At 47.2% G+C, this 23,587-nt stretch overlaps 1 protein-coding gene across 1 annotated transcript in view; it reads right to left on the reverse strand.

The window, feature by feature from the left end:
• Ctu1 (Cytosolic thiouridylase subunit 1) overlaps positions 1-20,125 on the reverse strand; it is a 36,035-nt gene extending 15,910 nt beyond the window's left edge. The window contains exons 1-9 of the mRNA XM_077707723.1: positions 20,015-20,125; positions 17,154-17,277; positions 14,788-14,906; positions 13,533-13,589; positions 12,345-12,402; positions 9,978-10,055; positions 8,206-8,247; positions 3,476-3,525; positions 113-177 (exon numbers count right to left, since the gene is read on the reverse strand). Coding sequence (XP_077563849.1) covers positions 113-177; positions 3,476-3,525; positions 8,206-8,247; positions 9,978-10,055; positions 12,345-12,402; positions 13,533-13,589; positions 14,788-14,906; positions 17,154-17,277; positions 20,015-20,071 — 650 coding nt within the window. The 5' untranslated portion in view covers positions 20,072-20,125. The remainder of the gene's footprint in view (positions 1-112; positions 178-3,475; positions 3,526-8,205; positions 8,248-9,977; positions 10,056-12,344; positions 12,403-13,532; positions 13,590-14,787; positions 14,907-17,153; positions 17,278-20,014) is intronic.
• Positions 20,126-23,587: the final 3,462 nt, after the last annotated feature.

Below are 23,587 nucleotides of genomic sequence, written 5' to 3' on the forward strand. Positions count from 1 at the left end.
ATTCTGCTCTTCCCAGCAGCCCTCAAGTCTGCCTCCCACAAGCTCTCATTGACTCAACCAGCTATCAATGCCGCCCTGCATCTTGCACAGCTGGAGGGGTGAAGACACTCACATGACGATCTCCTTCTCGTAGGTGTACTTGAAGGGCTTGGAACGTGGAATGGCACCCTCAGAGCCCTGCAACAAAAAATTCAAGCCGTTCCACTCAATGTTAAAGCTGTCGGAGGTGCGGAGCAGTGATTCGCCATAATGGGCTGTGGCGCCGTTATCCGCTCACTGCTACCACCCATCACGATCTTCACCGCTCTCTCTCACTCCTCCTCTGATGAACTGAATGAAGGTTTGTCCAACACATTTCAATTTCCCGCCTTCGCAGTGCTCGCCACCGGGAGTTCTGTTCTTTTTGTGCTTGCTTTTCATCCCGCACGTGCTGGTGCCTTACTGCGCAGTTTGGAACGCACCGTCTATGGCGGCCGATGTTTTTCACTTACTGTCCTAAAAATGAACCCAACAAGCGTTCCTAAGTGAACACAGGCGCTGCCGGTTAATTACGTATATTTTGCCTCAAATGTACCTGCAGTTTTCTTTGTGCTAAACAACAGGGAGATGCATGACAAGCGCCAGTGTTTCACGAGTTTCAAACGGTTATGACTATAAAAACCGCTTGGCTTTCAAAGTCTTTGTGTTACACACCTACGGGACACTGTGTGGCTCTACTTGGGTCCGTTATCTCGCTGCGCCGCCTTATTCCGGCAGTCACTTGACATCGAGCAGCGTAACAGCAAGCAAGCTACGATGACAAGGCGAGCCCTTAGAGTGCTCTGTACTTAAAACACCAGCAACCACTGAGAGGGGAACAACAACAGAACACATAGGTTACCATGTCCAACACACCACTAGTTCCAGCACACGTGGTTGCAGCTTGCGGCGAAGGTGGAGAACTCTCCCAGTGCAAGGGAATGGGAAAGGAAACAGCGCATTCCAGTTCACGGGAGAACGTCAAGGCAGTGCACCTAAAATTGCACATGGTGACTGCATATGAACCTACCACAGACTAGAAAGAGAAGTGATTGAAGAAACCGGACATTCCAGAGGGATGGTCACGTGCTTAGGCGCACAATCCACGTACAGATATATATACAGCAAAATGTAAATGATTGGAACAGAAGGCCCAGTTGCCCACTGCCCAGATTTTGCTTCCCGAAAGGAGTTCGCAGTTCTGCGTTACAGGCCTTACTTAGCAGAGACAAGTTACAGTAAGCACAGTCAACGTGTGTGAGAAATGGCCTGTACCGTACAGTACACAGTACTTTTAGGTTAGCACACAATGATACAGGTCAAACTCTCTTCAAAAGATGCAAGAAGAAAATTACTTTGTGCTCATTTCCAGCACGTGTTATGAAGCAAGCACACAATGAAAGACTTCACAGTTACAAGAGCTTCAAGGCCCGATAAAGTGAAAGCCCCACAGCTCCCAGGCCAACACCACTTTGCCTCAGGACAAGCCAAAGTGCATAGCACCTCCTGGCTGAGTATAAAACAGCCTGGACGATCCCAGACAAGGCACCCTTCGATCTTCAGCCAAGAGGCTTGCGATGCTCACGGCTTTAAACTAGGGGTGTGCGAATATTCGAAACTTCGAATATTCGATTCGAATTTTTCGGTATTCGATTCGATTCGAACGGCACTTTTACTGTTCGAAATATTCGAACCATCCAAAACTAAAAAAAAAAAAATATTCAGGACGTGTCTCAACAGCAAAGTCGCGAAGCATATACACGGCGAACGATACGTGCTTTCGCAGACTGTATCGGTGTTTATTCGTGGTTACAGTGGAATCTCGATTATACGATTCTGGGTGATACGAATTTCCGAAAAGTTTCGGCGAAATTGCATTGTTTGCAATGTGAAAAATTTCGGCTGTACGAACGGACCTGCGCGGCCCGGCGGGTACGAACGAGCAGGCGAGGCCACCCGACTGCCGATCGAGCAAGTGATGGCTCTCTCTCCCCTGTTTGTCACTCTTTCTCCAGAAATGGCCGGGCTGTTGTTTTCTGCTCGCGAAAACGCGCCGCGCACGCCCCACGCGCGCTGACACCGCCGTGAAACCGGCGAAACCACCCGCACGCTGCGCGCGGCGCGGCCGGCGGCGGCAACATGACGTCGGCTCCGGCCGTGAAGTGGCGCGGGAACTGGAGCACCCGCTTGTAACCACTCTTTAAAATAAGGCTCAAGGGAGACACGAAGTTGCTTGTGCGGTAAAGGAGCTGATAATGCATGCGAAAACGGTACTATAAAACATCATCCCCACCGCTAGTGAAAGCGCCCATGAAATATTTGTGGGGGTGCTAAGCCTAACCATCTCCGGCGGAGCCAAGCCGGCTGTCTCGATCGCTTCGCAAGTCGTCAGGCTCCTCCATTCTGCCGCGCGCGTCGTGCGTCATTTTCTGACCGAGGTAGGCGCGGGCGCGAAATCGTCTATGCGGGCGTGAAAATACAGCGTGCGCAAAGCCGAGGTGAGCGATATCGCGTGCAAAAACGCACCATGCGGTTCACGCTCGACTGATGCGGCGTGTAGCGAGCTTGGGCCACTTGGGCATCGCGAGTGAGGAGATGAGCGCGAAGCTTTCCGTGCTCCAGAAAGGACTGCTTTGCGACATGGGGGTTAAAAAAAAGCAGAAAAAATCAAGAATTTCCTGACGCGAAAGCAAGAAAAGAAATAAACGAAAACTTTTTTCAGCGCTCACTTTTTTGGTCTGTGTTGGTTCATACGAATTTCGGATGATACGAATATTTTTCGCGGTCCCGCAAGATTAGTATCATCGAGATTTTACTGTATCAGCGCGCGGTAATGTGTACGGATGCCGGCCACTAGTGTCTCAAGTGAGTGGCTGTTTTCGGTATCTGGTATAGTCGTGACGAGCAGGAGCTCACTGCTCCCGGAACATGTTGAGCAGTTAACCTTTCTTCATGATAACATTTAAGTGAGTGCAGACCTTAACCTGTTGAGTGCAATGGTACTGTGCAATTCCTAATTTTACTTTATGGGATTTGTTGTGCAGTTTTTGTGTTTCTAGATGGTGAAAACTTTAATTTTACAAAAAACAATAAGTATTCGTATTCGAAAAATATTCGAAAAATATTCGATTCGATTCGAACCTTGTTTTCATTATTCGTATTCGCTTCGAAATTAAAAAATTGATATTCGCACACCCCTACTTTAAACCTTTTTGTTCTGGGCCCAGTACATGCCATTAGCCCGCCAAGGACACCGGTGACATGAGCTAAATTGCAGCTCCACCATCAACGATTTCGTTAGTATAAGCATACCCCAACAGTGCATATGTGCAGAACCAGTGAGCACTCTCGCAAGCTGAAACACCAAAGGCTTGTGAACCAAGCGCCTCTCCTTTAACCAGGACGGAGGAGATTAAAGAAATGTTACTTGAGGAAAAAACAACCCTTCTAAACTCACCGTGGTGATGTCTGTACACCGCTGTAGGCGTGCAATGTCGCCCCTCAGCACTGATGATGAAAGGGGGGAAAAAAAGGGTAACTTTAAAAACAAAATCAACAAAGCAATCACGCAACAGTGGTTTACAAAAGCGAATGCTGAAGGTCTATTAGACTAGAGTTCTTTAATGAACACAAAACATTTTCTAGAATTCCTACCCTAGTCAACGCTTTGGAAGAACTGGGTTCAACTAAGTGCATCTACAAATAAACCTGGTTCCACCCAGTGTGAAATCAGCTAGATCAGCGGAGCTGCGGTATTCTTGTGTAGGCTTAAACGTCAACGGCGCTCGCCCAAGAACAGCAGCGCTGTCGCTGCACAAATTCTACGGTTCACGCCAAGGAATCAGCACCTAAATGTCAGCAGCACGAAGCTCCTTCCCCTCTCCCTTAGCAGAAGGGAGAGGAACCCTCCCCTGTGAGGCCACTGCGCCCTCTATCGGCGGGTCTGGGAACCAGTTTCTGCAAGGCCGCCTGCGTGACGCACGACCTACAGCAGACTCCCGAAAAGGCTCGACATACAACAGCTTTACTGTTAAAGTATCACAAAAGAAGCACTTGCAGCTCCAAAACAAGGCCCTAGCCGCAAATACAATTACTCTGACAACGACAAACTGCACCAAGCATGTAAAGCTTTACACAAAGTGTAACTTTGAGGCCAAAAATGTCAATGCGGTGAATTGTTTCACGATTATGACATTTTATATTTCGTGACAGTCTACAAAATCTTGCTTGGCAGCGACTTTCGACAGCGTATCATCCAAAAGAACAGCCATTGTGTGAGGACAGACATTTAGAAGAAACCTGTAGGTGCCTTCCCACCAGTTCACAGCACATGCTGCTGTGATAATGTTCTCAACTCTGGATTGAAAGAGTTCTCAGTTGCAGTGCAGTGAACACAATACCCTGCCCAAAATGCCTGCACAGAAGATGCGGGTTTTAAAGCCTAGTTTTCTCTCTGTTACTACAGCGTTTTATTTTGGTAAGCACTACCTGTGATGAAGCATCGAGCAGCTTGAAGGCTGATAAAGTGCCACTTATTCAAATTCTGTTTGCTCATGAATACAAAACCTCAGTCTCTTAAAACCGTCAACAAAAACTTCATTCATCCCACATTCGCAATTTTCAAAGTGGGAACCAATTTTAACCTTTAACTCTTTCGTTACGGCGGAAGAACGACCGATTTTAAGTGCTTCCACAAAACTTTTTTTTTCTCTTGAGCTACTGGACACACGTAGCCTAACTATGCATGAAATTGTAGCTTATAGATTGCTCTTCCAAACACAAAGCAGCAGTTTTGTTAAAGGTACAATTACTTAGTTTATTTGTCAAGTAATCGGAAAAAAGCCCCCAAGTAAAGTATACGAAAAACACAAATTGGCACTTTTACCGAGACTTAAAATTATTTCATGTATTTTAAGATATACAAATTGTTCCTGTGTTCCTTGGCTATGATTCAATATATAAATCAACAGTGTACACCAAGTTTTGGATTTTTGAGGGCCCATCAACCTAGCGCAACTGACGGCATGCACGTTAGAATCACATGCGCGTTCGAATCGGATACGAAACCGAACCGAAACAGCGGAAATTTCGTACCCCTCATCGCCATCGCCATGTCAAGATGACGCTAAAGCTTTTAGCAACGATTTTTCGGACGCAGGAAGCATAGGCGCCTAGGCTTTTCTATCGGCGTTCACACAAATCGTCAAATCGTTCCACTTGCGCGCTTGATAACAGCAATGGCAGCAGCGGCTCTCACGCGTTCAAAACGAGCGGTCGGCTGAAGCTTGCGCCTCTGGAGAAGCTCGCGGGATGGGCGTGTGAGGCGTGGGCCACGATCCCATCGACCATGGTTGAACGTTAGTTCAGAAGTGTGGCATCGCGAACGTGCTTGACGGCACCGAGGACGAGATGTTGTGGTCAGCGGAGGGCGACGAGGAGTGAGATGAGTGAGATTACTTCGGGAAATAAATCACCCGTTTCTCTCGCATTCGTTTTTCTTGCTCACACAGTTCCGTGCGCGTTACAATCGGAGGTGCAAGTTTTTTAGTTTTTTGTCAGGAAAATCGGGTGCGCGTTCGAATCGGGTAATTACGGTATACTCTTTTGTGTCCTCGCACAAAATTCTTATCAGTTCGGTGGTAAAAAACAAGAAAAAAAAATCGAGCGCTCTCGACAACCGTCGCACCTGAACCCTGCAGCGCTAATCTGACACGAGCGCCACGTTATCTTGAAGGTGATAGCGTGATACGGCGCGGTGCATTTGGCAAAATATCCCGGCCGTACGTTCTCGAGACCCTAAACACAAAATCAAAACCACAGTCGTCAGATAAGAAGCACATTTTGTTTATAAATACAGCGCGGAGTCACAACGAAATTACCTGCCAGCGCTTGTTGAAGTGCGAGGCCCCTGAACCGGAGCTTTGTCGTCCTAACTGAAATCTGAAGATCCCACATCATTGCTTGACCCCTCACTGCTGCTGGAATCCCAAAAATCGACAGCAGGAGCTGCCGAAGTACTTGCTACAGCAGTCCGACTTTGCGGAGCGCGGCCGCAAACCCGACGCCATTTTTCCTCCTCCTCCCCTCCCCCTTTGGTTCAAATTTCTCTTGCTACCCCGCCACCACACGAGACACATAAACAAACGAAACCGATATTGAAAGAGAAGTTGCCAATGAACACACCGGATGGCGATAGTTGTCTGTGGAGCGCGGGTTTCAGATTTTGCGGGAGATTTAAAATCATCGGACGCCGGCTTCCAATTGCCTATGGCGCCGTCGTGAAAGAGTTAAACATACCGTATCTCCTGACATAACGAACCCACTTTTTTTCCAGAAAATTCGGCATGAATTTGGGCAGAGGGTTCATTATGCAGGAAAAAATTGCAACAAGTTGAAATTTCATATTGTAAAGTTGATAAGACAAGCACTGTCAGGGCCTTGCCATTTTCGTAAAAACACGTAGGTAATTATGAAATCAAATTTATTTTTTATTGCCAATATGCTAGTGGCCCCGCCCCCTACTCACCATGCAGCTATCCTCCTTAGTGAAGTGACTTCCGCCTCACATTTTTTGTCGGCCCACAGCGCACAGTCTTCCCTGCCGCCAAAGCACTCCAAAACTTCCCAGAAACTTCCCTTCTTTGGGCCCACGAAACACACGGCGATCCCTGTTCGCTGCCCAGAAACCTCTCGTTTTCACCCATAGCGTACACGCAGTGGGTCACCAGTGAAGTTCTGCCCCACCACGCAGTCTCAGACATGTGCATCAACGCATGCTCCACCACCTTCAGTTTAAGACCAGCTGTGTAGCTCGTGTACTGGCCCATCGTACGGCGCACACCAGGAGCACAAAAAAAGGTCGGAGCACGGCTGAGCCACAAAGCCACGGAGCATAAAGGCGAAGTCGCGGAACAGCAAGAGCAGAGGAGTGCGGAGTACGTTTAGCAAGCGTTCAGAAGGTGGCGCTCCGTAAACGCGCAATTTTAAATTGTGAGCCACGGCATTTGCACTCGCGTCTCCTGCTACTGTTGAGATTTAGTTTTGTTGTATTGCATTTTTAGCATTTCTGTGCGTACTGTAGCATCAGCAACCATGCTGAGATAAAAGCATATTCCCACTGCATTTTTTATTCAATGTGACAGAAAAGCAAATTCTCAAGAAGACAAGTAGGGGAAGGGTTCATTACGCGAGTGGGTTCATAACACGAGTAAATACGGTATTAAACATTATAGGTCCTCAAAGCAACAAAACAAATCCAAGTAGCCGACAAGCAAAGTAGAGCGACATTTGGCAGCCCAGTATGCAAATAAGTGGCCCCAATAAAGCACTGTCCCTGCCCAGTGCATTTGTGCCTCACAATGAAGTAGATCATCATCATCACGGATGGTGTCCACTGTCAAATGAATGGCTCCCCCAGTGACACCCACCCGAAATGCAAATCAAAGAGAAAAATGGTGGCATATCTGCCCCTTTCGTGGCAAATGTCGACGAATGTGGCAAATGTCGACGATAGTCGACTGGCGCCCCTACCAAGTAAATGCCTCCCTTCTCTTTCCCGCTCCCCTCTCATGCTGTTCATCTCACGTCTCACTCCTCCCAAGATAGCACGCTAGAGGTTTGCTCAAGTCATTTTAAATTTACTGCATTCCACTGCTCCAAACCGGGTGCCTCGATGCCAGCACTGCCGTACGGCGGAGATGCGCGTGAATCGAGGCACCCTACTGCAACGTTTATAGGACCACGTTGCCCTACTCCGCGAGCGTTCCAAGCAAAACGTGGAACATATCTAGTGGAACCATTTGTTGCTGTTGCCGTTTGATTTCTTAATAAATGCCGCCAGGAGCTATAGTAGCGCGGGTAACAACAGGCGACAGTTTTCTGCAGTTGACGTAGTATTTCATTGGCTTTTGCAAAATCCAAGCATCCATGAACTTTTTAATAAGGGAACACTGCAAATGTCATTTATGCATTGATTTTCTGCCTTACATCTGTAATGTCCTGTTCTTGTTCAACACATTGACAAGTATGAACACCGCCACAGGACTTCGGCATTTAGATTTGGCTGTGGGTATACAAGACTATTGCGCAGATTTTGGGTGGCTGAATTGAGTTACTGACAGACAGAGATAAAAACAGACCAAAATTTCTGTGTTTAAGTAGCCCAATAAATACTATCGTCATGCTCACCGTTCATGATGATGGTCTCCGCAATGTCGTCTGCATTGTGACCTGCAGTCATTACGGAACTACAGTCAATGTGGGAGAAACACAAGTAGGTACATACCATGATGGGCTGCCAAATCTGGCATTAGTAACAACAAATGCGCCACCCGTGTTGTGAAGGATAAAATAATTGCCCCAAGTTGTAAGTACTTCACTACTTCACAGGGTAATAAAGAAGGATACCTGAAACAGGCTCTACAGAAAGCTTTTGTTATTCTGCATGTTTTCAGCTAGTCTCAATTAGAACCAATACAGAAGAAAGGACAAACACATGCACTAAAAGTGTGACTCAAGTTGTTCATAAACATGGACTAATCACCTTATAGGGTTGAAATCCAGAATGAGCAGGCCATGTTCAGAGCTTTCGCATTCGTCTTACACCAATTTTTTTTCACGACAAAAGTGTGTTTGAGAGTGTCGCTCCCCTCGTACCAAACCTCCCGCGAATACGCTGACGTTGGTTGTGACACTACACTGGCAAATATGCTGGGCTAAATTTAGCTGACAGCTAGCATGTTTAATTAACCAGTCCAGCCCGCACGAGAACGAGGAAAAAGCTGGAATGAACCACGAAATGGGTGAAAACCAACATTTCTGACGATCGAAATAGCATGGCGCATGGTGTTTCTCCTTCTGCCACCAATCACAGATAAACAAAAGCAATCAGTAAAATAACGAACTACATTGCTGCACAATGCAGCCACAAATAAAACTGAGTAATTCACTTTAGTACCTCTAAAGATGCTGCGAATCACACATAGGTAAACACAATTCACTTCATGGACAGTGCACCTGGCTCCTAGGTCTGACCCCCAGCAAAGCCCACAACACAAGGCACGCGAAATGACTGCCAAACCAAGATGTGTAGAACTGAGGCTGGCCTAGGACTAGGCTACACTGCGTCTTATCTTGGCTTACGAGCCCCGCCATCCTGCTGTGACACTATAGATGCTGGTAATTGTACTAGCTCTCCATACAGAGCGGCTAACAGCCTGGATTTCTGTTATGCTCATGCAGTGCTGATATACTAAGATAAAGCATTTGCAGTGGCTTCAATGCCCAGTTCTTGCAATGCAGGCAAAAAAGACAAACAGCAGTATTAAGGAAGCCATAATGTATCAGGTTGCCCCTGCATACTTTGTGAATCTAACCCCTGTATTCTGAAACTCTCCTCCACTCCAGCCTCCAGATCCTTGAAAGCGATTTTCGCACGTAAAGGCATTGTGGCATCCTCCACTCAGCCGAGTCGAGGAAGAACGTGGAGTGGAGGACAGGCTCGGAATACGGCCACGTGACTTCCCAGAAAATAAAACCCCATAACGCGCCATACGAAAACCGAAATCTATTTCTTTATTTAGTAAATTCATAACAACCAGGCTTCAGCAGCGTACGCAACAACACAGGGCTTACTAACACAACCAATAATGTGCAACCTCATGCATTAGCCAACTAATGTTTTGCGCATTGTTTTTCCACACCGACCGGTCAACCGAACACACGTTCGAACCTGCACAGGTGAATCACTCTAATTTAGACAGCCCCGGTTTCATGAGGCAGCCACTGCCACGAAGGGGTTGAGATATACCATTCCTGTGAACAGCTATGGTGCCAAGGAAGTAAGCACAGCAACCCTGTTTTAAATTACTGCCAACTCGACCACTACGCACAGCAAGAACAACAAGAGGGCTTTTTCCTCGCTCCCCCTCGCCCCTCTTAGCAGCCGAGGCTCTCCTCACCGGTGACCATCTTGTTGACGCCCAGCTTGGCCGCTCCCCGGTCCAGCGCCTGCCGTCGGAACACCCCGCAGAAGGTGCCTGGGACAGAAGTGCAAAGAAACGAATACTAATCCACTTTAGAAGAAAGGGATGAAGTGCTTCACTGTGTTGGTCCCTAATTTATAAGCCAGCACCGCAGAGGTCCGATAGAAACCAACGCAACTGCATGCATGCACGCTTAGTCAATTTGGGCACCTCAATATTCAAAACTTTTGAATATCAAAGCGAATGATGATGGGGTATTCAACGTGGCTGAGAACCGGAAAGCACCACTCAAAAACCAGGAACACACAGCTTGCACATGACGTCATCACGACCCTCCTTTCTTGTGACCCACTTCAAGCTTTTTTTAGCGCTCCCAAAGAAGAGAGCACCGGATAAGAGTGCAGCCTTTCGCCGTGCTTGTGGTTCACAAACGTGGCTGCTACGGTGACGTGGGTGCAAGCCCTCTATATAATCGGTGCATTTCAAGATTCAGAAGAACCAATAGACAGTTGTTTCATTCAATCAATGTCAAAGGGGTCCCAACGTCACGTGCGCAACTGCTACAGTTTGTGCGCATGAAAACAGATACCAAACATTACGCATTCTTCCAAAAACTGCACGCATCAAATTGCAGCATTCAGAACCATATTTACGGCCCCTTTACTGCACCAAACTATGTCCCATTAAAAACACGCCGTACATGGCCTCTGCAACGACTGAACGAGTAGGGCCCAGACGACCCCATTCTGGCTTTTCTTTGAAAACGGAACGCACTGCCAGCTTCCCTGCCCCGCGAGTTATCCGCTCCTAACAAACTTCGGGTTACCGATACCGAAAGTGTAACAAGATTTAAATGTCGTATGAACCTTTTTGCCGACCAACGCTGATTTGAGTGGGCTCCAACAGCTCATTTTCCAACTGTGCTACAAGGAAGTGCAGGATAATTATGTGCACTATAATAAAATCCCTTTAAAACCTCTGAATATTCGCTGATCATGAAAAACCTCTAGCAAATAAAAATTGGAGAGCCGTGACACAAATACTGAATTCGTACGATTTAAAATACTTTCCTGGACATAAACAAATGCAGTCAAACCTGGTTATATCGCACCCGCAAAAAAATACCCATCAGTTCGATTTAGGAATTTGCTATAAGCACGCTGAAACACTGGATGTCATAAAAGCATTTACCATTTTAAAAACATTTTATTTACGAAACTGCCTTACTTTCACACCTCTTCTTCTGCTCGAACAGTAAGCACTTCCACAAATTGTCTAAAAAGTCGGAGCACCTGAAATGGCAGCCTTTCACATTTGTGAAGAAGCGCCAGACTAGTGTGAGTGCCCCAATCACCTCGGAAGTTGCGGGCGAAGGATCAGCGTTGCTTTCGTCGTTGGGCCGCTTTTACTTGCGCTCGCTACGATGTCGGCAGTGTGGTCTTACAGACTCTCCCATGTTCGTAACACCATCATCCACACACACAAATTCGCCGACCACCGATTTGGAGGCGGCGCCCGGAAATTCCGGCAGCTCTCCCCACACTTCGAAAACACCGACAGTGGCTTCGCTGCACTCCTCAGGATTTTCGAGGACACCACGGGCACGCACAAGCCAGCAAATTTGAAGCAATTTCAGGCAGTTCCTTCAGTAACATATGCCCAGAACCTACTTAGAGAAGGTTATTGCAAGCTCTTTATTGCAGGTCGTGCTAACGTGCTCTGGTGATGTTGTGCATCGCTGGGACTTCCAACTTCTCACCACATTTCAACTCAATTTACGATTTTCCAGCCTCATTGCAAAGAAAAAACCGCCCTCTTCACACTAGCTAGAGGCACTAGATAAGCCTTTATTTGGTGAAACTAGGACTAGCCGCCATAGCTACATTTCAGAAGAAAGCCCATGAACTGCGAACGAATTAAAAAGAAAGCATGGCAGGCGGCCAGGCGTTTTTTGCATGACGGCTCGTCCTACACGGCACGGTGGGGCAGTTGCGATAGAGAGGGGACAGAACCACCTGCTTTTAAGGGTGTGCCGGAAAAAACTCTCCTCCACCCCGAGAGAAAGTCAACATTTGCCATTCGATATATTGGGAGTCACTCGTATTTTTGTTCAATATAGGCATTATTTTTGCTATATATTCTCATTGCAAATATACCATGACTGGACATATTTCGATACATGGGATAATTAGATTTAAACGGGTTCGATATAGACGAATTCAACTTTGCAAACTAAAATAAGAATGTCCGTTCCCACTGCTGTGCCATGTTTAAAGCTGCATTTATTTAGGAGGGACTACAAATGGTACACCAAACATGGGGCTAGAACAAAGTTTAACTCACAGTTGTTCCTGCGTCCAATCTGGGCTACAATCTCGTCCATGCTCCAGCCATAAAGGTCCTGGACAAAGGATTCAGAAGGACCCCATTGCAAAAGCCTCTTCGCACCAATATGCCGTAAATTGCAACTTGAAGCGAAAGAAAAACTACAAGAAATACACCCAGTCACCCTTAAGAAAAAGAGACAACAACAAAATTCACCAAGACAAAAGAAATGTATTTACACAGACAGAAGCAAGCGTAATTACGGGTCTCTCCTTTCAGTTTGGTCATTTCTGTGCAAGTTATGTTAAACCAGAATGCCAAGGGCCAACAGGACTGTGCTTGAAGTCTTTCACATAGGTTTTTGGCACGTGGCTCTCAATCCGCTAACTCTGTATCCACTGCATCCCACACAATGGGCAGCTTACAGAAGAGTGGCCATATATTTTTGCTACGTAGTGAGTCAGAACAATGAAATTGCAATTACATTCTTCCAATGGCCAAGAGAAGAAAGCAGATGAAACTCAAAATGTAGCTGGTTGTCTTTATGCAAGGTCAACCTGCTGCTTACAGGGAAAGAAAAATCTGCCCAGTTGGCTACAGATGTGATCAGTAAGACTGACTAGCAAGCAATACGACTTTCATACATCTAATATTTGGTGCAAGTACGGTGGTCACTGCCACATTTGTGCCCATGTAAAAATGTGTTGACAGCCCTTGTACACAAAGGTGGATCGCTTGACTGAACTGAAACTAAAACAAAGCCTATTCCGTGCACTACCGAGAGAGCCAGTTTTATAATGTCTACCAGCAGAAGTTTCTGCCTCTTAAATATGTGCACTCAGCAGAACTTTCTTCACACATTTATTCTTACATTTGTGAGCACCTACATCACAGTTTGCTCAAGCTAAATGTTTAGATAAGCTCCTCCAATTCCGTTTTGCCATTGCCAATTTACTACTACTTCCAAAATCATAATGCAGAAACACAGATAGGGCAGCTACACTGTCTGCACTAAAAAGAACTCCGACTGCTCAATAAGTAAAAGCCTCGCACTCACGGCACGAAATCAAAAAACATTTGAACGTGTTTTCCCACCTTGTGTGTCCCGTCCCAATGACCGTTGCCTACCGTCAGCTCAGAAAAAACAACACCGCAGCAACACCACAACAACAAAAGGGCCCCTCGGGGTGCAAGAAGCTTGGTTACCTTGTAAGACAGCACCTCCAAGGGGATGCCATACTGCTCCCGATTGCGTTCCACCGTCTGCGCAGGCAATGGGAAACCGACTGTCGCTCCCGGGCTTACCAGAAAAATGCTCATCTCGTGATTCAGCAACTGCTTCCCTCACACGCACGTCCCGCTCGACGACAATCATCAGTGGTATGTTTTGTGAGTGGCGTTTTTGGGTACGCAAACTTTGCTGTTTTGCTCCCCTCGCAAAGTACGGTGTCCAAAGCCTAGGGCCAGGGAGGTGAACACGTACAGCCGCACCAGACAACCATACTGCAATGTTGGCTGGCTTGGACTATGGCTGCACGATCATGGGGTGGGCTGAGGCACAATAATTCCAGGAAACACCCCCCCCTGGCCACGTTGGAACCTAATAAATGCCTCGCCCAAGCGTTACACTTCAATTGGTTGTTCACTTCTACAATTGGGGACAGTGAGTACTCCAAGAACCAAGCAAACTGTACAAATCTGAACACACTGGTTGCCAGTTTCGGCGCTTCCCAGCAAGCAACAAGTTGCTCGAGCATGCCGCGTCCACGTGACATTCTACTCCTAAAGACGGCACGCTCATGGACACAACAGCAGCAAATTTCTTCGTCTGCAGATTGCAGAATGTACCATAACTTCACCAATTCTAAGCAGCCTCCCTTATTTTAACAGAATACTAAATATTTCAAAAATTTCACATTTCAACACAGAGACGATCCAAACCCAAGCACAGCCTCCGTAGCATGTCATTAAAGAGGAGAAGAAACAGGTGTTTAGAATACAGGAACTGTCTCGCTCTGTGCTTTCCTAAAAGCTCTTTTATAAGCAAACTTGTATCTCGAGGGAGCCCGTAAAGCTTCTCAGCTCTTCGTCCCATATCCCTGAGCTAATGTGGAAAAGGCTCCTTCCTCTACTTAAATCTTTTCTGCACCCCCCTCTCTGCTTCCCACTACCCTAGCAATACTGTAGTCTCCGATTTAGATTTCTGCGTACTTATGTTAATTCTGCAACTGAAGTCCTCTGATTACGACAGGTCATCGGAACACTTGGACAAAGATGCTGAGAATTTTGTAGCCCCTTCTGTTGGCCCCTTAATACCAGGATTCCAAGGAAGCAGGATAGAAGTCTCTTTGTGCACAGGTATCAGAACGCGACGTAACATTGACTGGGTGGTGCTGGCATCAGGCACTGGACAGTAACAACGACATGCACGCCTAACAAGCGCCACCAACGCAAGAAGCACCTTGAGGGAGTCGTCCCGGTATCCCGTGATGCCCTCATCAATAGACAGCAGCACCAGCCTCAGCCCGTAGCCATGTCGCTCGTTGAGCAGCTTCATCAGGTGGGCCAGCACCGTAGAGTCTGCATTGTGCACACAGAGCAACAAATAAGGGTTGGGAACGCTCTCGCTGCCAGGTGTCTCCCGCTGGGCATTGATACTGCGATTGCAATTGCCTTTATTCATTCTCAATCTTTGTCCAGGTATTGTATACTATTTGTGAAAGAAGTCTTACAAGCCTTCTTTTCGAAAAGGCTGGTCTTTGTCAGGTGCCTTTTGATTCGATTACCGAAGTCGGTGTGCGTGAAAGAAAACTTTCATCTCGTGCCCAGCCCTTGGCACACTTCCGGTGTGAAAACAGGCCACAGGAAAGATGTCGACCCAACTTAGTAGGTGAAATCCAGAAAGCACTGTAAGTTTCTGTGAAATTTCCTGCGAAGTTTCCAGGATACTTCGAAGTTTCAAAGTATCCTGGATTAGGATGAATTTTTCTTCAACTGCAAAGTTTCTAGGAAAGCCGTACAGCTTTCCTTCGTAGCCGCACGGCTGCATTTCAGGCGCATATCAAATTTTCCTTTGCAGGAAAGATGTTTCTGGAAAATACGTCTAAGAAAAAAAAAAACAAGCCTGAAAAAATACAAACATCTTCCTGTGCTGAGGGTCCTCTCATGGCATTTAACAAAAGGGTTTGTTTGTGGGCTGTATGGGGTTGTCAGCCCTACTGCGCTCAAACCTTTCACTGGCCAAAATATGTTCACTAGTGCATTTTTCTCCTGCACTGGTCTTGGTGACTGTAAGCTGGGCAGCGCCTGAAGTGCAAAAACAGTGTGCTCGCACTGTTTGGCTAAACAAAATGTCTGCTATGGAGCGAAAACTAAACAGAAAGAGATGAAATGTTAGGTACACTTCTCTCACTCAAAGCTGTTTTTTCAGGGCTTTTACAGAGCCTGCATTCTCTTTAACACCATTTTTTACCCCACGAACAGTTTGTTGTTTTCCTTTGTCAGTAGCACTGAAAATAGCATGATGTGGCAATGGGGCCAGTTTGAACAAAAACTTCCACCCCAATGATTCTGTTCGCAGCATCTGACGGTGAAGATTGGAAAAACAAGCAGCTGTTGATAAGTAACACTTTTAACACGAGTATTTGTGCCATGTGAAATACACCTTACCTCCCTCTCCCCTTTTCTTGGTGGGGAATGTGCCATATTTTTGCCAAGAGATTTTTTTTTTCTGCAATGAGTCTCGGACTACTTTCATTTATTCATTCACTCCATTTTTAAGGGTTCTACTGATGTCTTTTAACCTTGCATTACCTGTGCGTCCCGTTTCTGAGTCACCTGCCTTTCTTTTGTAGCGTAAGCTACACTGGCCGAGGTTGAGCAATTTCGCGTGGCTCCTGGAGAGCCGAGTTGCGCATGCGCGCGGAGCAGTGATGTCGCACGGAGCACAGCTGGCGCGCCAGAGCCGCCGCCGCGATTCAATTGGGTTGGATTGGAAATCGCTCTAGCAGCTGTAAGCATGATAATCAGCTAATCCCAGACAACCAGGGAACCTAAGAATAACTAGCTGAACCATAGCTCACGCTACGTATATCCTGGCATAGCCGAGCTAAGCCACTGCTAATTTTTTCATATTCGCATCACTTCAGGTTCATTTCCTCCGTTTGCTGATCACAAAGACTGTGACATGTGCATTGCCTCGCAGCTGACCAACCTTTTTTTTTTTTTTTAGATAAATAAAACTGCAACTACACCTTAACATTCGCTCCGTGTGCTCCCATATCCAGCACTGTTTCATTTTCCGCACAATTACATACCATTTGATGGTTGACCACCAAGCATTCAGCTTTAGTCCATCTTTCCATTTCAACCTCCCCACCTTGAGCTTTAGGTTCAGTCGTTAGCATGTTACGGTAAGCAGATAGGTAGGCTAGAGTTCACCTGCTTGTAGGAAGAAAAATTTCTCCCACCCCCCCTCGCGGGAACCCCTGTGTAGATGCGACGCATAGGGGATTCCGTTGTTGTTTCCGTTAGGTTGATTCTCCCATCGCATGAATTGGCCGTGAACCCCCTGCCACGGCTATGACGCAACGTGGCACGGCTATGACGCAACACAATCCACTTTAATCCAATCCAATCGAATCCAATCCAATGCCCCTCGCGAGAGAGTGTTCGCCATCGGAGAGGAGAGGGGTGAGCGGCGGAGAGCGCAGCTCGCGCGGCGAGGAGAATGGGGGAGGGGTGTGGACGGACAACAACAACAACGCCGTATGGAGGGACAAGGCGAGTGAATGAGATGCAGTCGCATCTAAAAAGAAGAGGCCTTGCCTTTGCCTCCCGACGCCGCGATGGCCACGTAATCACCCGGCTGGAACAGTTCTGCCCGCACTATGGTCTCGTGCACTTCCGTCTCAAAGGCCACGTAGAAGCACTCCTTGCACAGGGCATCGCCCTACAGGCAAAGTTAAAAGTGGAACAAAAGAAGAATGACTAGGTAATACGAGATGCCCGGCTTTGCAAATGCGGGGCCAAGCCCACTTTTATATTTGCATCAAAATAAAAACAAAAAGGTTTGTCTCACGCACGGCCTCTTCTTTCAATGCCTCGAAAATCAATGTCCCTGTCTCTCTGCAGTGTAAACTGTGATAAGTTTTCTACGGTGTGAAAAACAGGTCTCCCAGCTTCAGCTACAAGCACAGGCATTTGTTTGCCCTGTACTGAGCAATATGATAGGGAAGAAAAAGCTTGCTAGAATAGCCTCGGGTTCCACTTGTAGGTACTAGCAATCTGCACAAGGCCGCTCTGTATCACTATAAGTACAGTGTAAGGCAACTTTCTGAGATTAACAGCGCGAAAGAACGGGACAACAGAGGAGTAGACAAACACAGCGCTGACTAACAACTGAAGTTTTATTATTGCTGGACAACAATAAATAGGAAAAAGGAGGGTGACACGTGACGCTGGACGAGGCAACTTTCCCCTATTCGTTCCATCCCATACAGTTTACCATACAAGCCATGGCCAGGGAATGGAATGCCATGATTGGCTCCAAAGTTCAATTTTTAAGTGAGACGTATGAAGAGAGCCTTCTTTTAACACTTTCTTCATCTAAAATACGCAGCATGCAATTAACTCTCTGCAGATCATAAAAGGTTACTAAATGCAGGAAAAAATCAAGTCCAGATAAATAAATTATGCATTCAATTTACAAATATATTATGCTCAGTGAAGAAACCTCTTGAATACGATAGACAAAAAAAAAAAAAAAAACGCAACCACTATCCTACCCCGCGCATTTGCTCAGACTGTGATTCATAACATTTCAAATTTTGCAAGAACGCCCGTGGCCTTGAAAGGAACGCTACAAAGAAAATAAATTTTTATTTTGAGGTCATGATTAAACTGTTCTGCTCACTGTGCCTTTTCTGTTTGAGGAGACCTAGTGGGGTGAATGCTGTTTTGCTGCAGCAGGTGATTACACATGTTCAACTTCATTGCAATGGTCTTGTACTTTGTTGACAGTGAATTGGTGCCTCTGGCCGTGCTTAACTGTTTCACCTGATGATGTAGATGCCAGTGACATTACACGCCTCAGGCGAGCTTATGCTATCTAGCTAATAATTGCCCTCAAATATATGGCCACCTATTAATTGGCCCGAGTTGGATTTAAAGCAAACACTGAGTTTTTGATCAGTGTTCCCGCTTCAAAACGCTTCGACCGTATTTGCTGCTTCAAAGGCACCACAACAACACAGCCAATCTCTGGGTGGTTCTTGTGGTGTATTTTGTCTCGTTTAGCCCCACGGCTCTACCTTTGAGATCTATCAGACCTGCTGAATGTGGCAGGATTAATCTCTAACTGAGTTAGGAGCAAATATAACTGGTGCTCTTGAAGCCAACACTAAGGCTGTCGTACGTACTGCTTGGACAGAGAAAACTGGCGCAACTATAGTTCATACCCCAAGCTACATGCAGCACTGTGGAGGCTACATTGTTCTTAACAGGGGCACCTAACGCACCATGAAGGGGGCTTTGAAAGGACATTTCCCTCTCCCCTCTCGGCAGGTGGAACCGCAAGGCCCCGGCACCTTTTGTTGCTTCCTTCGTGGTGAGTTAGGCGCCCCGAGAGGCCGGACTGCTGACAAAAATGTAGCCTCCACAGTGCTGCACGTAGGTTTTGGTATGAACTATAGGCCCATAGGTTTTTCATACTTGGTACCGGGCTTTCAACGACCGAAACCAAAACTGATGCCATGAATACCACTGTAATCACTGACGGCATCTTTCTAGTAAGTCTTCATTTTAACGTTGTAGTTTGCGGGCTGCGAGAGACCCATTAAACCAATATACCGAACAACAAATTTGGTGTGAGTGCTCCTTAAACTGTTTTTTTTTCTATGATGTGTTGCAGCATAGACTAAGAGAAGACGAAGTTCTTGACCATGCTTTTTTTTTTTTTCTTGCAGTAACAAGTGACAACAGTGTTCCCTGAAAAATGGTAAAGCTGCATTCATACTTGGTCTATTTTATTTGCCTGCCCAGAGCAGCTTTGAGCAGTTCCCGGAAAGCCCAAAACTGCTCCCGCCACAGAAATTCCACGGGCAAACAAAATAGGGAGCTGCTCAGAACTGCTCTGAGCAGGCAAATATAAAAGAGCAATTGACTGTAGACTGGCGTGGAATACCATGGTCACGATAAAGCACAATCAGCCGAATTCAGTTCACTGTTTTCGCGGTCGTGCCGCTGTCACAAGCTTCTATGCACGACGTGCCTGTAGACGGAGCGAATTTGAAGAGTATTTAAAGCTGCAGAGGGTAGAATGCTTGCTTTTAGCAGGAAAAAGAGTTCGCTAAATAACAGAAGAAACAAGGCAGCCGACAAGTGACGTCTCTCTAACCAAGATGCTTATTCTTCCTTCTGAAAGCGTTTTGATAGGTTGACACCTTGTGTCACGACCGAAGCGTACGATCGAAATCGCGCCACTTTGTTTCTTGAGGGGCAAGCGACACTAGTGTGCGAAACTGGCTGAAGAAACACAAACATGACTGTCCTCCCAGAGGCAAAGATGACGACAGGCGTGCAGTTACGTGTACTTCAAGGGTGCGTGTGTACTGCAGACCCGACAAACAGTGAGGCACCCCTGCGTTCAAAGGCAACATGCACAAGCTTTGATTGCCAGCTGTTCTTACCGTCTTCGGGCGCTTCAGGACGGCACCAGAGACACGGCACTTCGTACACAGCCGCATGCTTCCACTTGCAAGCACCAAGCACGTCGTCGGAGAGGCTGATGCAAAGTTTGGATTTGGCCGCACGTGTGGCTTGGCTTGGCTTTCAGAGGCCACGAGCTATCTAATGGTTTGAAACCATGGAGGAAGTGTTTTAAACCAGATTTTTGGTGTCTCCTGAACAAGGAGCTAAAATTTTCACAAAGCCACCAAACAGCTTACATGCTTATACAGTCACTTCCGTACTCCTCCAGCTGCAGCCTCTTTGCGGGGTGCGTCTTTTAGTTGAAACACGAAAAATTAGTAATGCCAGTAGGGCTCAGGCCAGGCTACATTTTACTGACATCACTTTGACGATAAACTGGCTTGAACAAGAGTAGTGTTAGTTCGGGTGGATTAGGCTGAAACGAGTTACTCAAAAACGATTGGAAACCAGACCGAATGACTCGATTCTGGCTGGCTGCCGGTGCTAGTTGGCTTCCAGTTATGGCGCCAGATAGATGCATGTTCTCAGAAACAGTCAATGAAAGCTAACAATAAAATCGGATGAGATGCACAAGGCACGGAGGCAAAGCAGAGGTACAGAAAACATTCAAGTGAAACGGAATCAAAGCAGCAGACAAGACAAAAAAAAAAAAAAGGTGGGCATGCTTGCCCACAAGAAAAAGACGAATACATCGTTACGTATCTACGAGCGCATGCACACACCAGAAAGTAATATAAAGTATCGCGGACATTCTTAAAAACTTCCCGCTGCGGTAGCTCAGTGGCTAAGGCGTTGCGCTGCTGAGCACGAGGTCGCGGGCTCGATTCCCGGCCGCGGCGGCCGCTTGTCTGATAGAGGCGAAAAGCAAAAACGCCCGTGAGTACGAGATTTCGGCGCACGTTAAAGATCCCCAGGTGGTCAAAATTAATCCGGAGCCCTCCACTACGGCGCGCCTCATCGCCTGCGTTGCGTCGGCGCGTTAAACCCTGCAGTCAATGAATCAATTCTTAAACACTACCAACGCGAGTCATGTATCCTTACTGGGCTCATAGTAGAATGAAAGGGTATTTTAATGAACTGACAAGGTTGTACTGCTCGCTTGTTCATGTGTGCGAGCAGCGCACGTCCGTAGGTCGTTATAAAATAAAAAGACGGCTGATGTTATAAATTTACGCAGAGAAAACCTATCCCCTGTCTCACCACTCCAGGTATCACGTGGCTGCACGTCATCCTTCAGTCCAAACGTTGTCGAGGAATAGGGGTCGGTAAATGGTTTGTACACGCTGCATTAGCAATTCTTGGCGGTGATTTAGAGGGACCGAGGGACTGAACTCTCTCGCCTGGCCGCGATGACGGCGGTGTCCCCCTGGGAATACTCCTCCTGCCAGCCCTCTTCACACGTTGTAAATCGTGTCGTTCAATCAGGGGCACGTCTTAGGATCTGTGGTAGCATTGGTGCACCGGCAATGCCGTAATAAAACGTCGAAGAAAAGAGCTGGGGGAATTTTATTGGAATTTTGATACTTACAGCGACCGGTAGCCGGTGCTTTACGTAAATGTTTGCAACACGGGATTTAATAAAATTAGCTCTAGATCTGGGTTTAATGGTTTTAGCAGGTGAGCTTCCATAGCCGGGTACAAAAATTTCCAAAAACGAAAACTAAACCTCTATTGGTCCCTTTAATTAGTGAGTCGTAAAAGTGTCAACGTCCGTCCATAGGAGAAATTAACAGAGCTATGACTGCTATGTGTTCTCATTCACCTCCTTTCCTTACAAAGAAACAAGTGTATATTTTGTGGTTTTATTTGGCAAACTAGGATTAACTTGGCTCGAATTTTTGTTAGCGCAAATTAACGCGTTGAGTTTACCCTCGGTGGAATGGTAGAACAGTGCGCTGTATAACGCTTTCGTGCCCGCTCCTTAGGCCTTACCACAAGCATGATGTCCTCGGCAACTTTTCCCTCTTCTTGCAACAGAGCAAAGGTCCATTCGAAGTCATTTTATGGCTTCAATAAAGTCTATTCCTCATTTTCCGGTTAGTTACCCAAGAACGCATTCCATAATCTAGTTCTGCACGTCGAAGAACACAGCTGAAAATGATGCGAAGACAACCGCTGCATATGGCTCCATTGAAATGTGACAAAGAACTGCAGGCGCTGCTGTACATCCTTTCAGGGCACTCAGTGTGAAAAGTGACACTGCCCTTCTCACTGCTCAGCCTATGAATAAAGAGACTGCTACTTCCTTCCTTCCTTCCTTCCTTCCTTCCTTCCTTCCTTCCTTCCTCTACTTCCTTCCTCTTTGGGGGTGGCCGCTGGGCACTCAACGTAGCCACGCTGCAAAAACAGGTATTTTCCGCGTTTTAGGTTGGTTTTACGCGTTTCTCTTTCATTACAAATGCTTCTCACCTGCTTTAGGTAGGTATCGGCTGTCAAACGTGCTCCAAGCAGGCGCTGTCCCCTACGGGATATGGTTCGTGAATACGCGGGGCAGCCTCTCGACCGAAGGTATGCAGGGAGTATACACTGCTAGCTCAGCCAGACCCGTACAGGGCGTTGTTACTGTACTGGACAGCCAGTCGTCGCCGTCGTGTGTGCCGTGTCAAGCAGCAGCTGGACGGTGACTACTCCCGGGCCTTTTGTTGTACGTGGTCCAATAGCTATGCAACGTTGCGCATCGACCACAGGAGCACCTGCGTAGGTACCTTCAAGTGACGTGCTTCCGGGCGGCCGAAGCCCACTGTCACCTCTGGGACGGGGAATGCTGCCCATGCATGCGAGCTAGGGACGGCAGCAGTTCGCTAGGGGAGCTCAAAATAGCACTGAGCTTTATAGCATAGTCGTCGTCCGTGGTGCTGGCTGCGATGATGTTTTGAGTCTGTCGCGCTTGAACAGTAACGTGGGCGTAGAAGACCTTGATGGGGAAACCACATGTGACTGCGAAACCATGCGCGGTGCTTCTATCTAGCCATGCCGACACTTTGTGGCCTGTACGTGGACGGTAAACAATCTTGTATTCGTCATCTGGTAGCTTCGGCAAGATGTATTGTCTAGGACGTTGTGGGGCACTTGCCAGGGTAAAGTGATGAGGGATGGGACGTGTGGGCGGGCTGGGCGCCTTCTGAGGCTGGAGAATGGGTGGTTGGGGTACTAGACCAATGCTATGTGAGTGGAAGCGATGTTGGCGGCTTGTGATTGGTTCTTCTTTGCTTCCTTCTTTGAGCACTTGCACCTGCAGGGTGCGGGCTGTGTATTGTGCGCACGCTGTTTTCATCCAAGTTCAAGTTGGCTATGTGTTGAGAGTCACTGCTGGACATAGGGTTCTCCGGTAGCATGGGTGGGGTCAAAGGCCCGTGCCCGAGGCGGAGGGGCGCCGCGAGACCGAGGAGGGCGGCGCTCGTCGCTCGTGGCAGCAGTTCCTTTGCTTGGTTTGCCTTCGCGAGGGCACTCGGCGTGGTCGGGGCTTAGTTGAGCGATAGCGGTTGAAAATTCCACTCACCGGCGAGAAGTTGGGCGTGTCTCGAATAACCTCGTCCTAAGGATTACGGGGG

Source organism: Haemaphysalis longicornis, unplaced genomic scaffold (genome assembly GCF_048455015.1).
Source record: "Haemaphysalis longicornis isolate Haplotype H1 unplaced genomic scaffold, Haemaphysalis longicornis Haplotype H1 scaffold_4, whole genome shotgun sequence".
Taxonomy (NCBI): Eukaryota; Metazoa; Arthropoda; class Arachnida; order Ixodida; family Ixodidae; genus Haemaphysalis; species Haemaphysalis longicornis.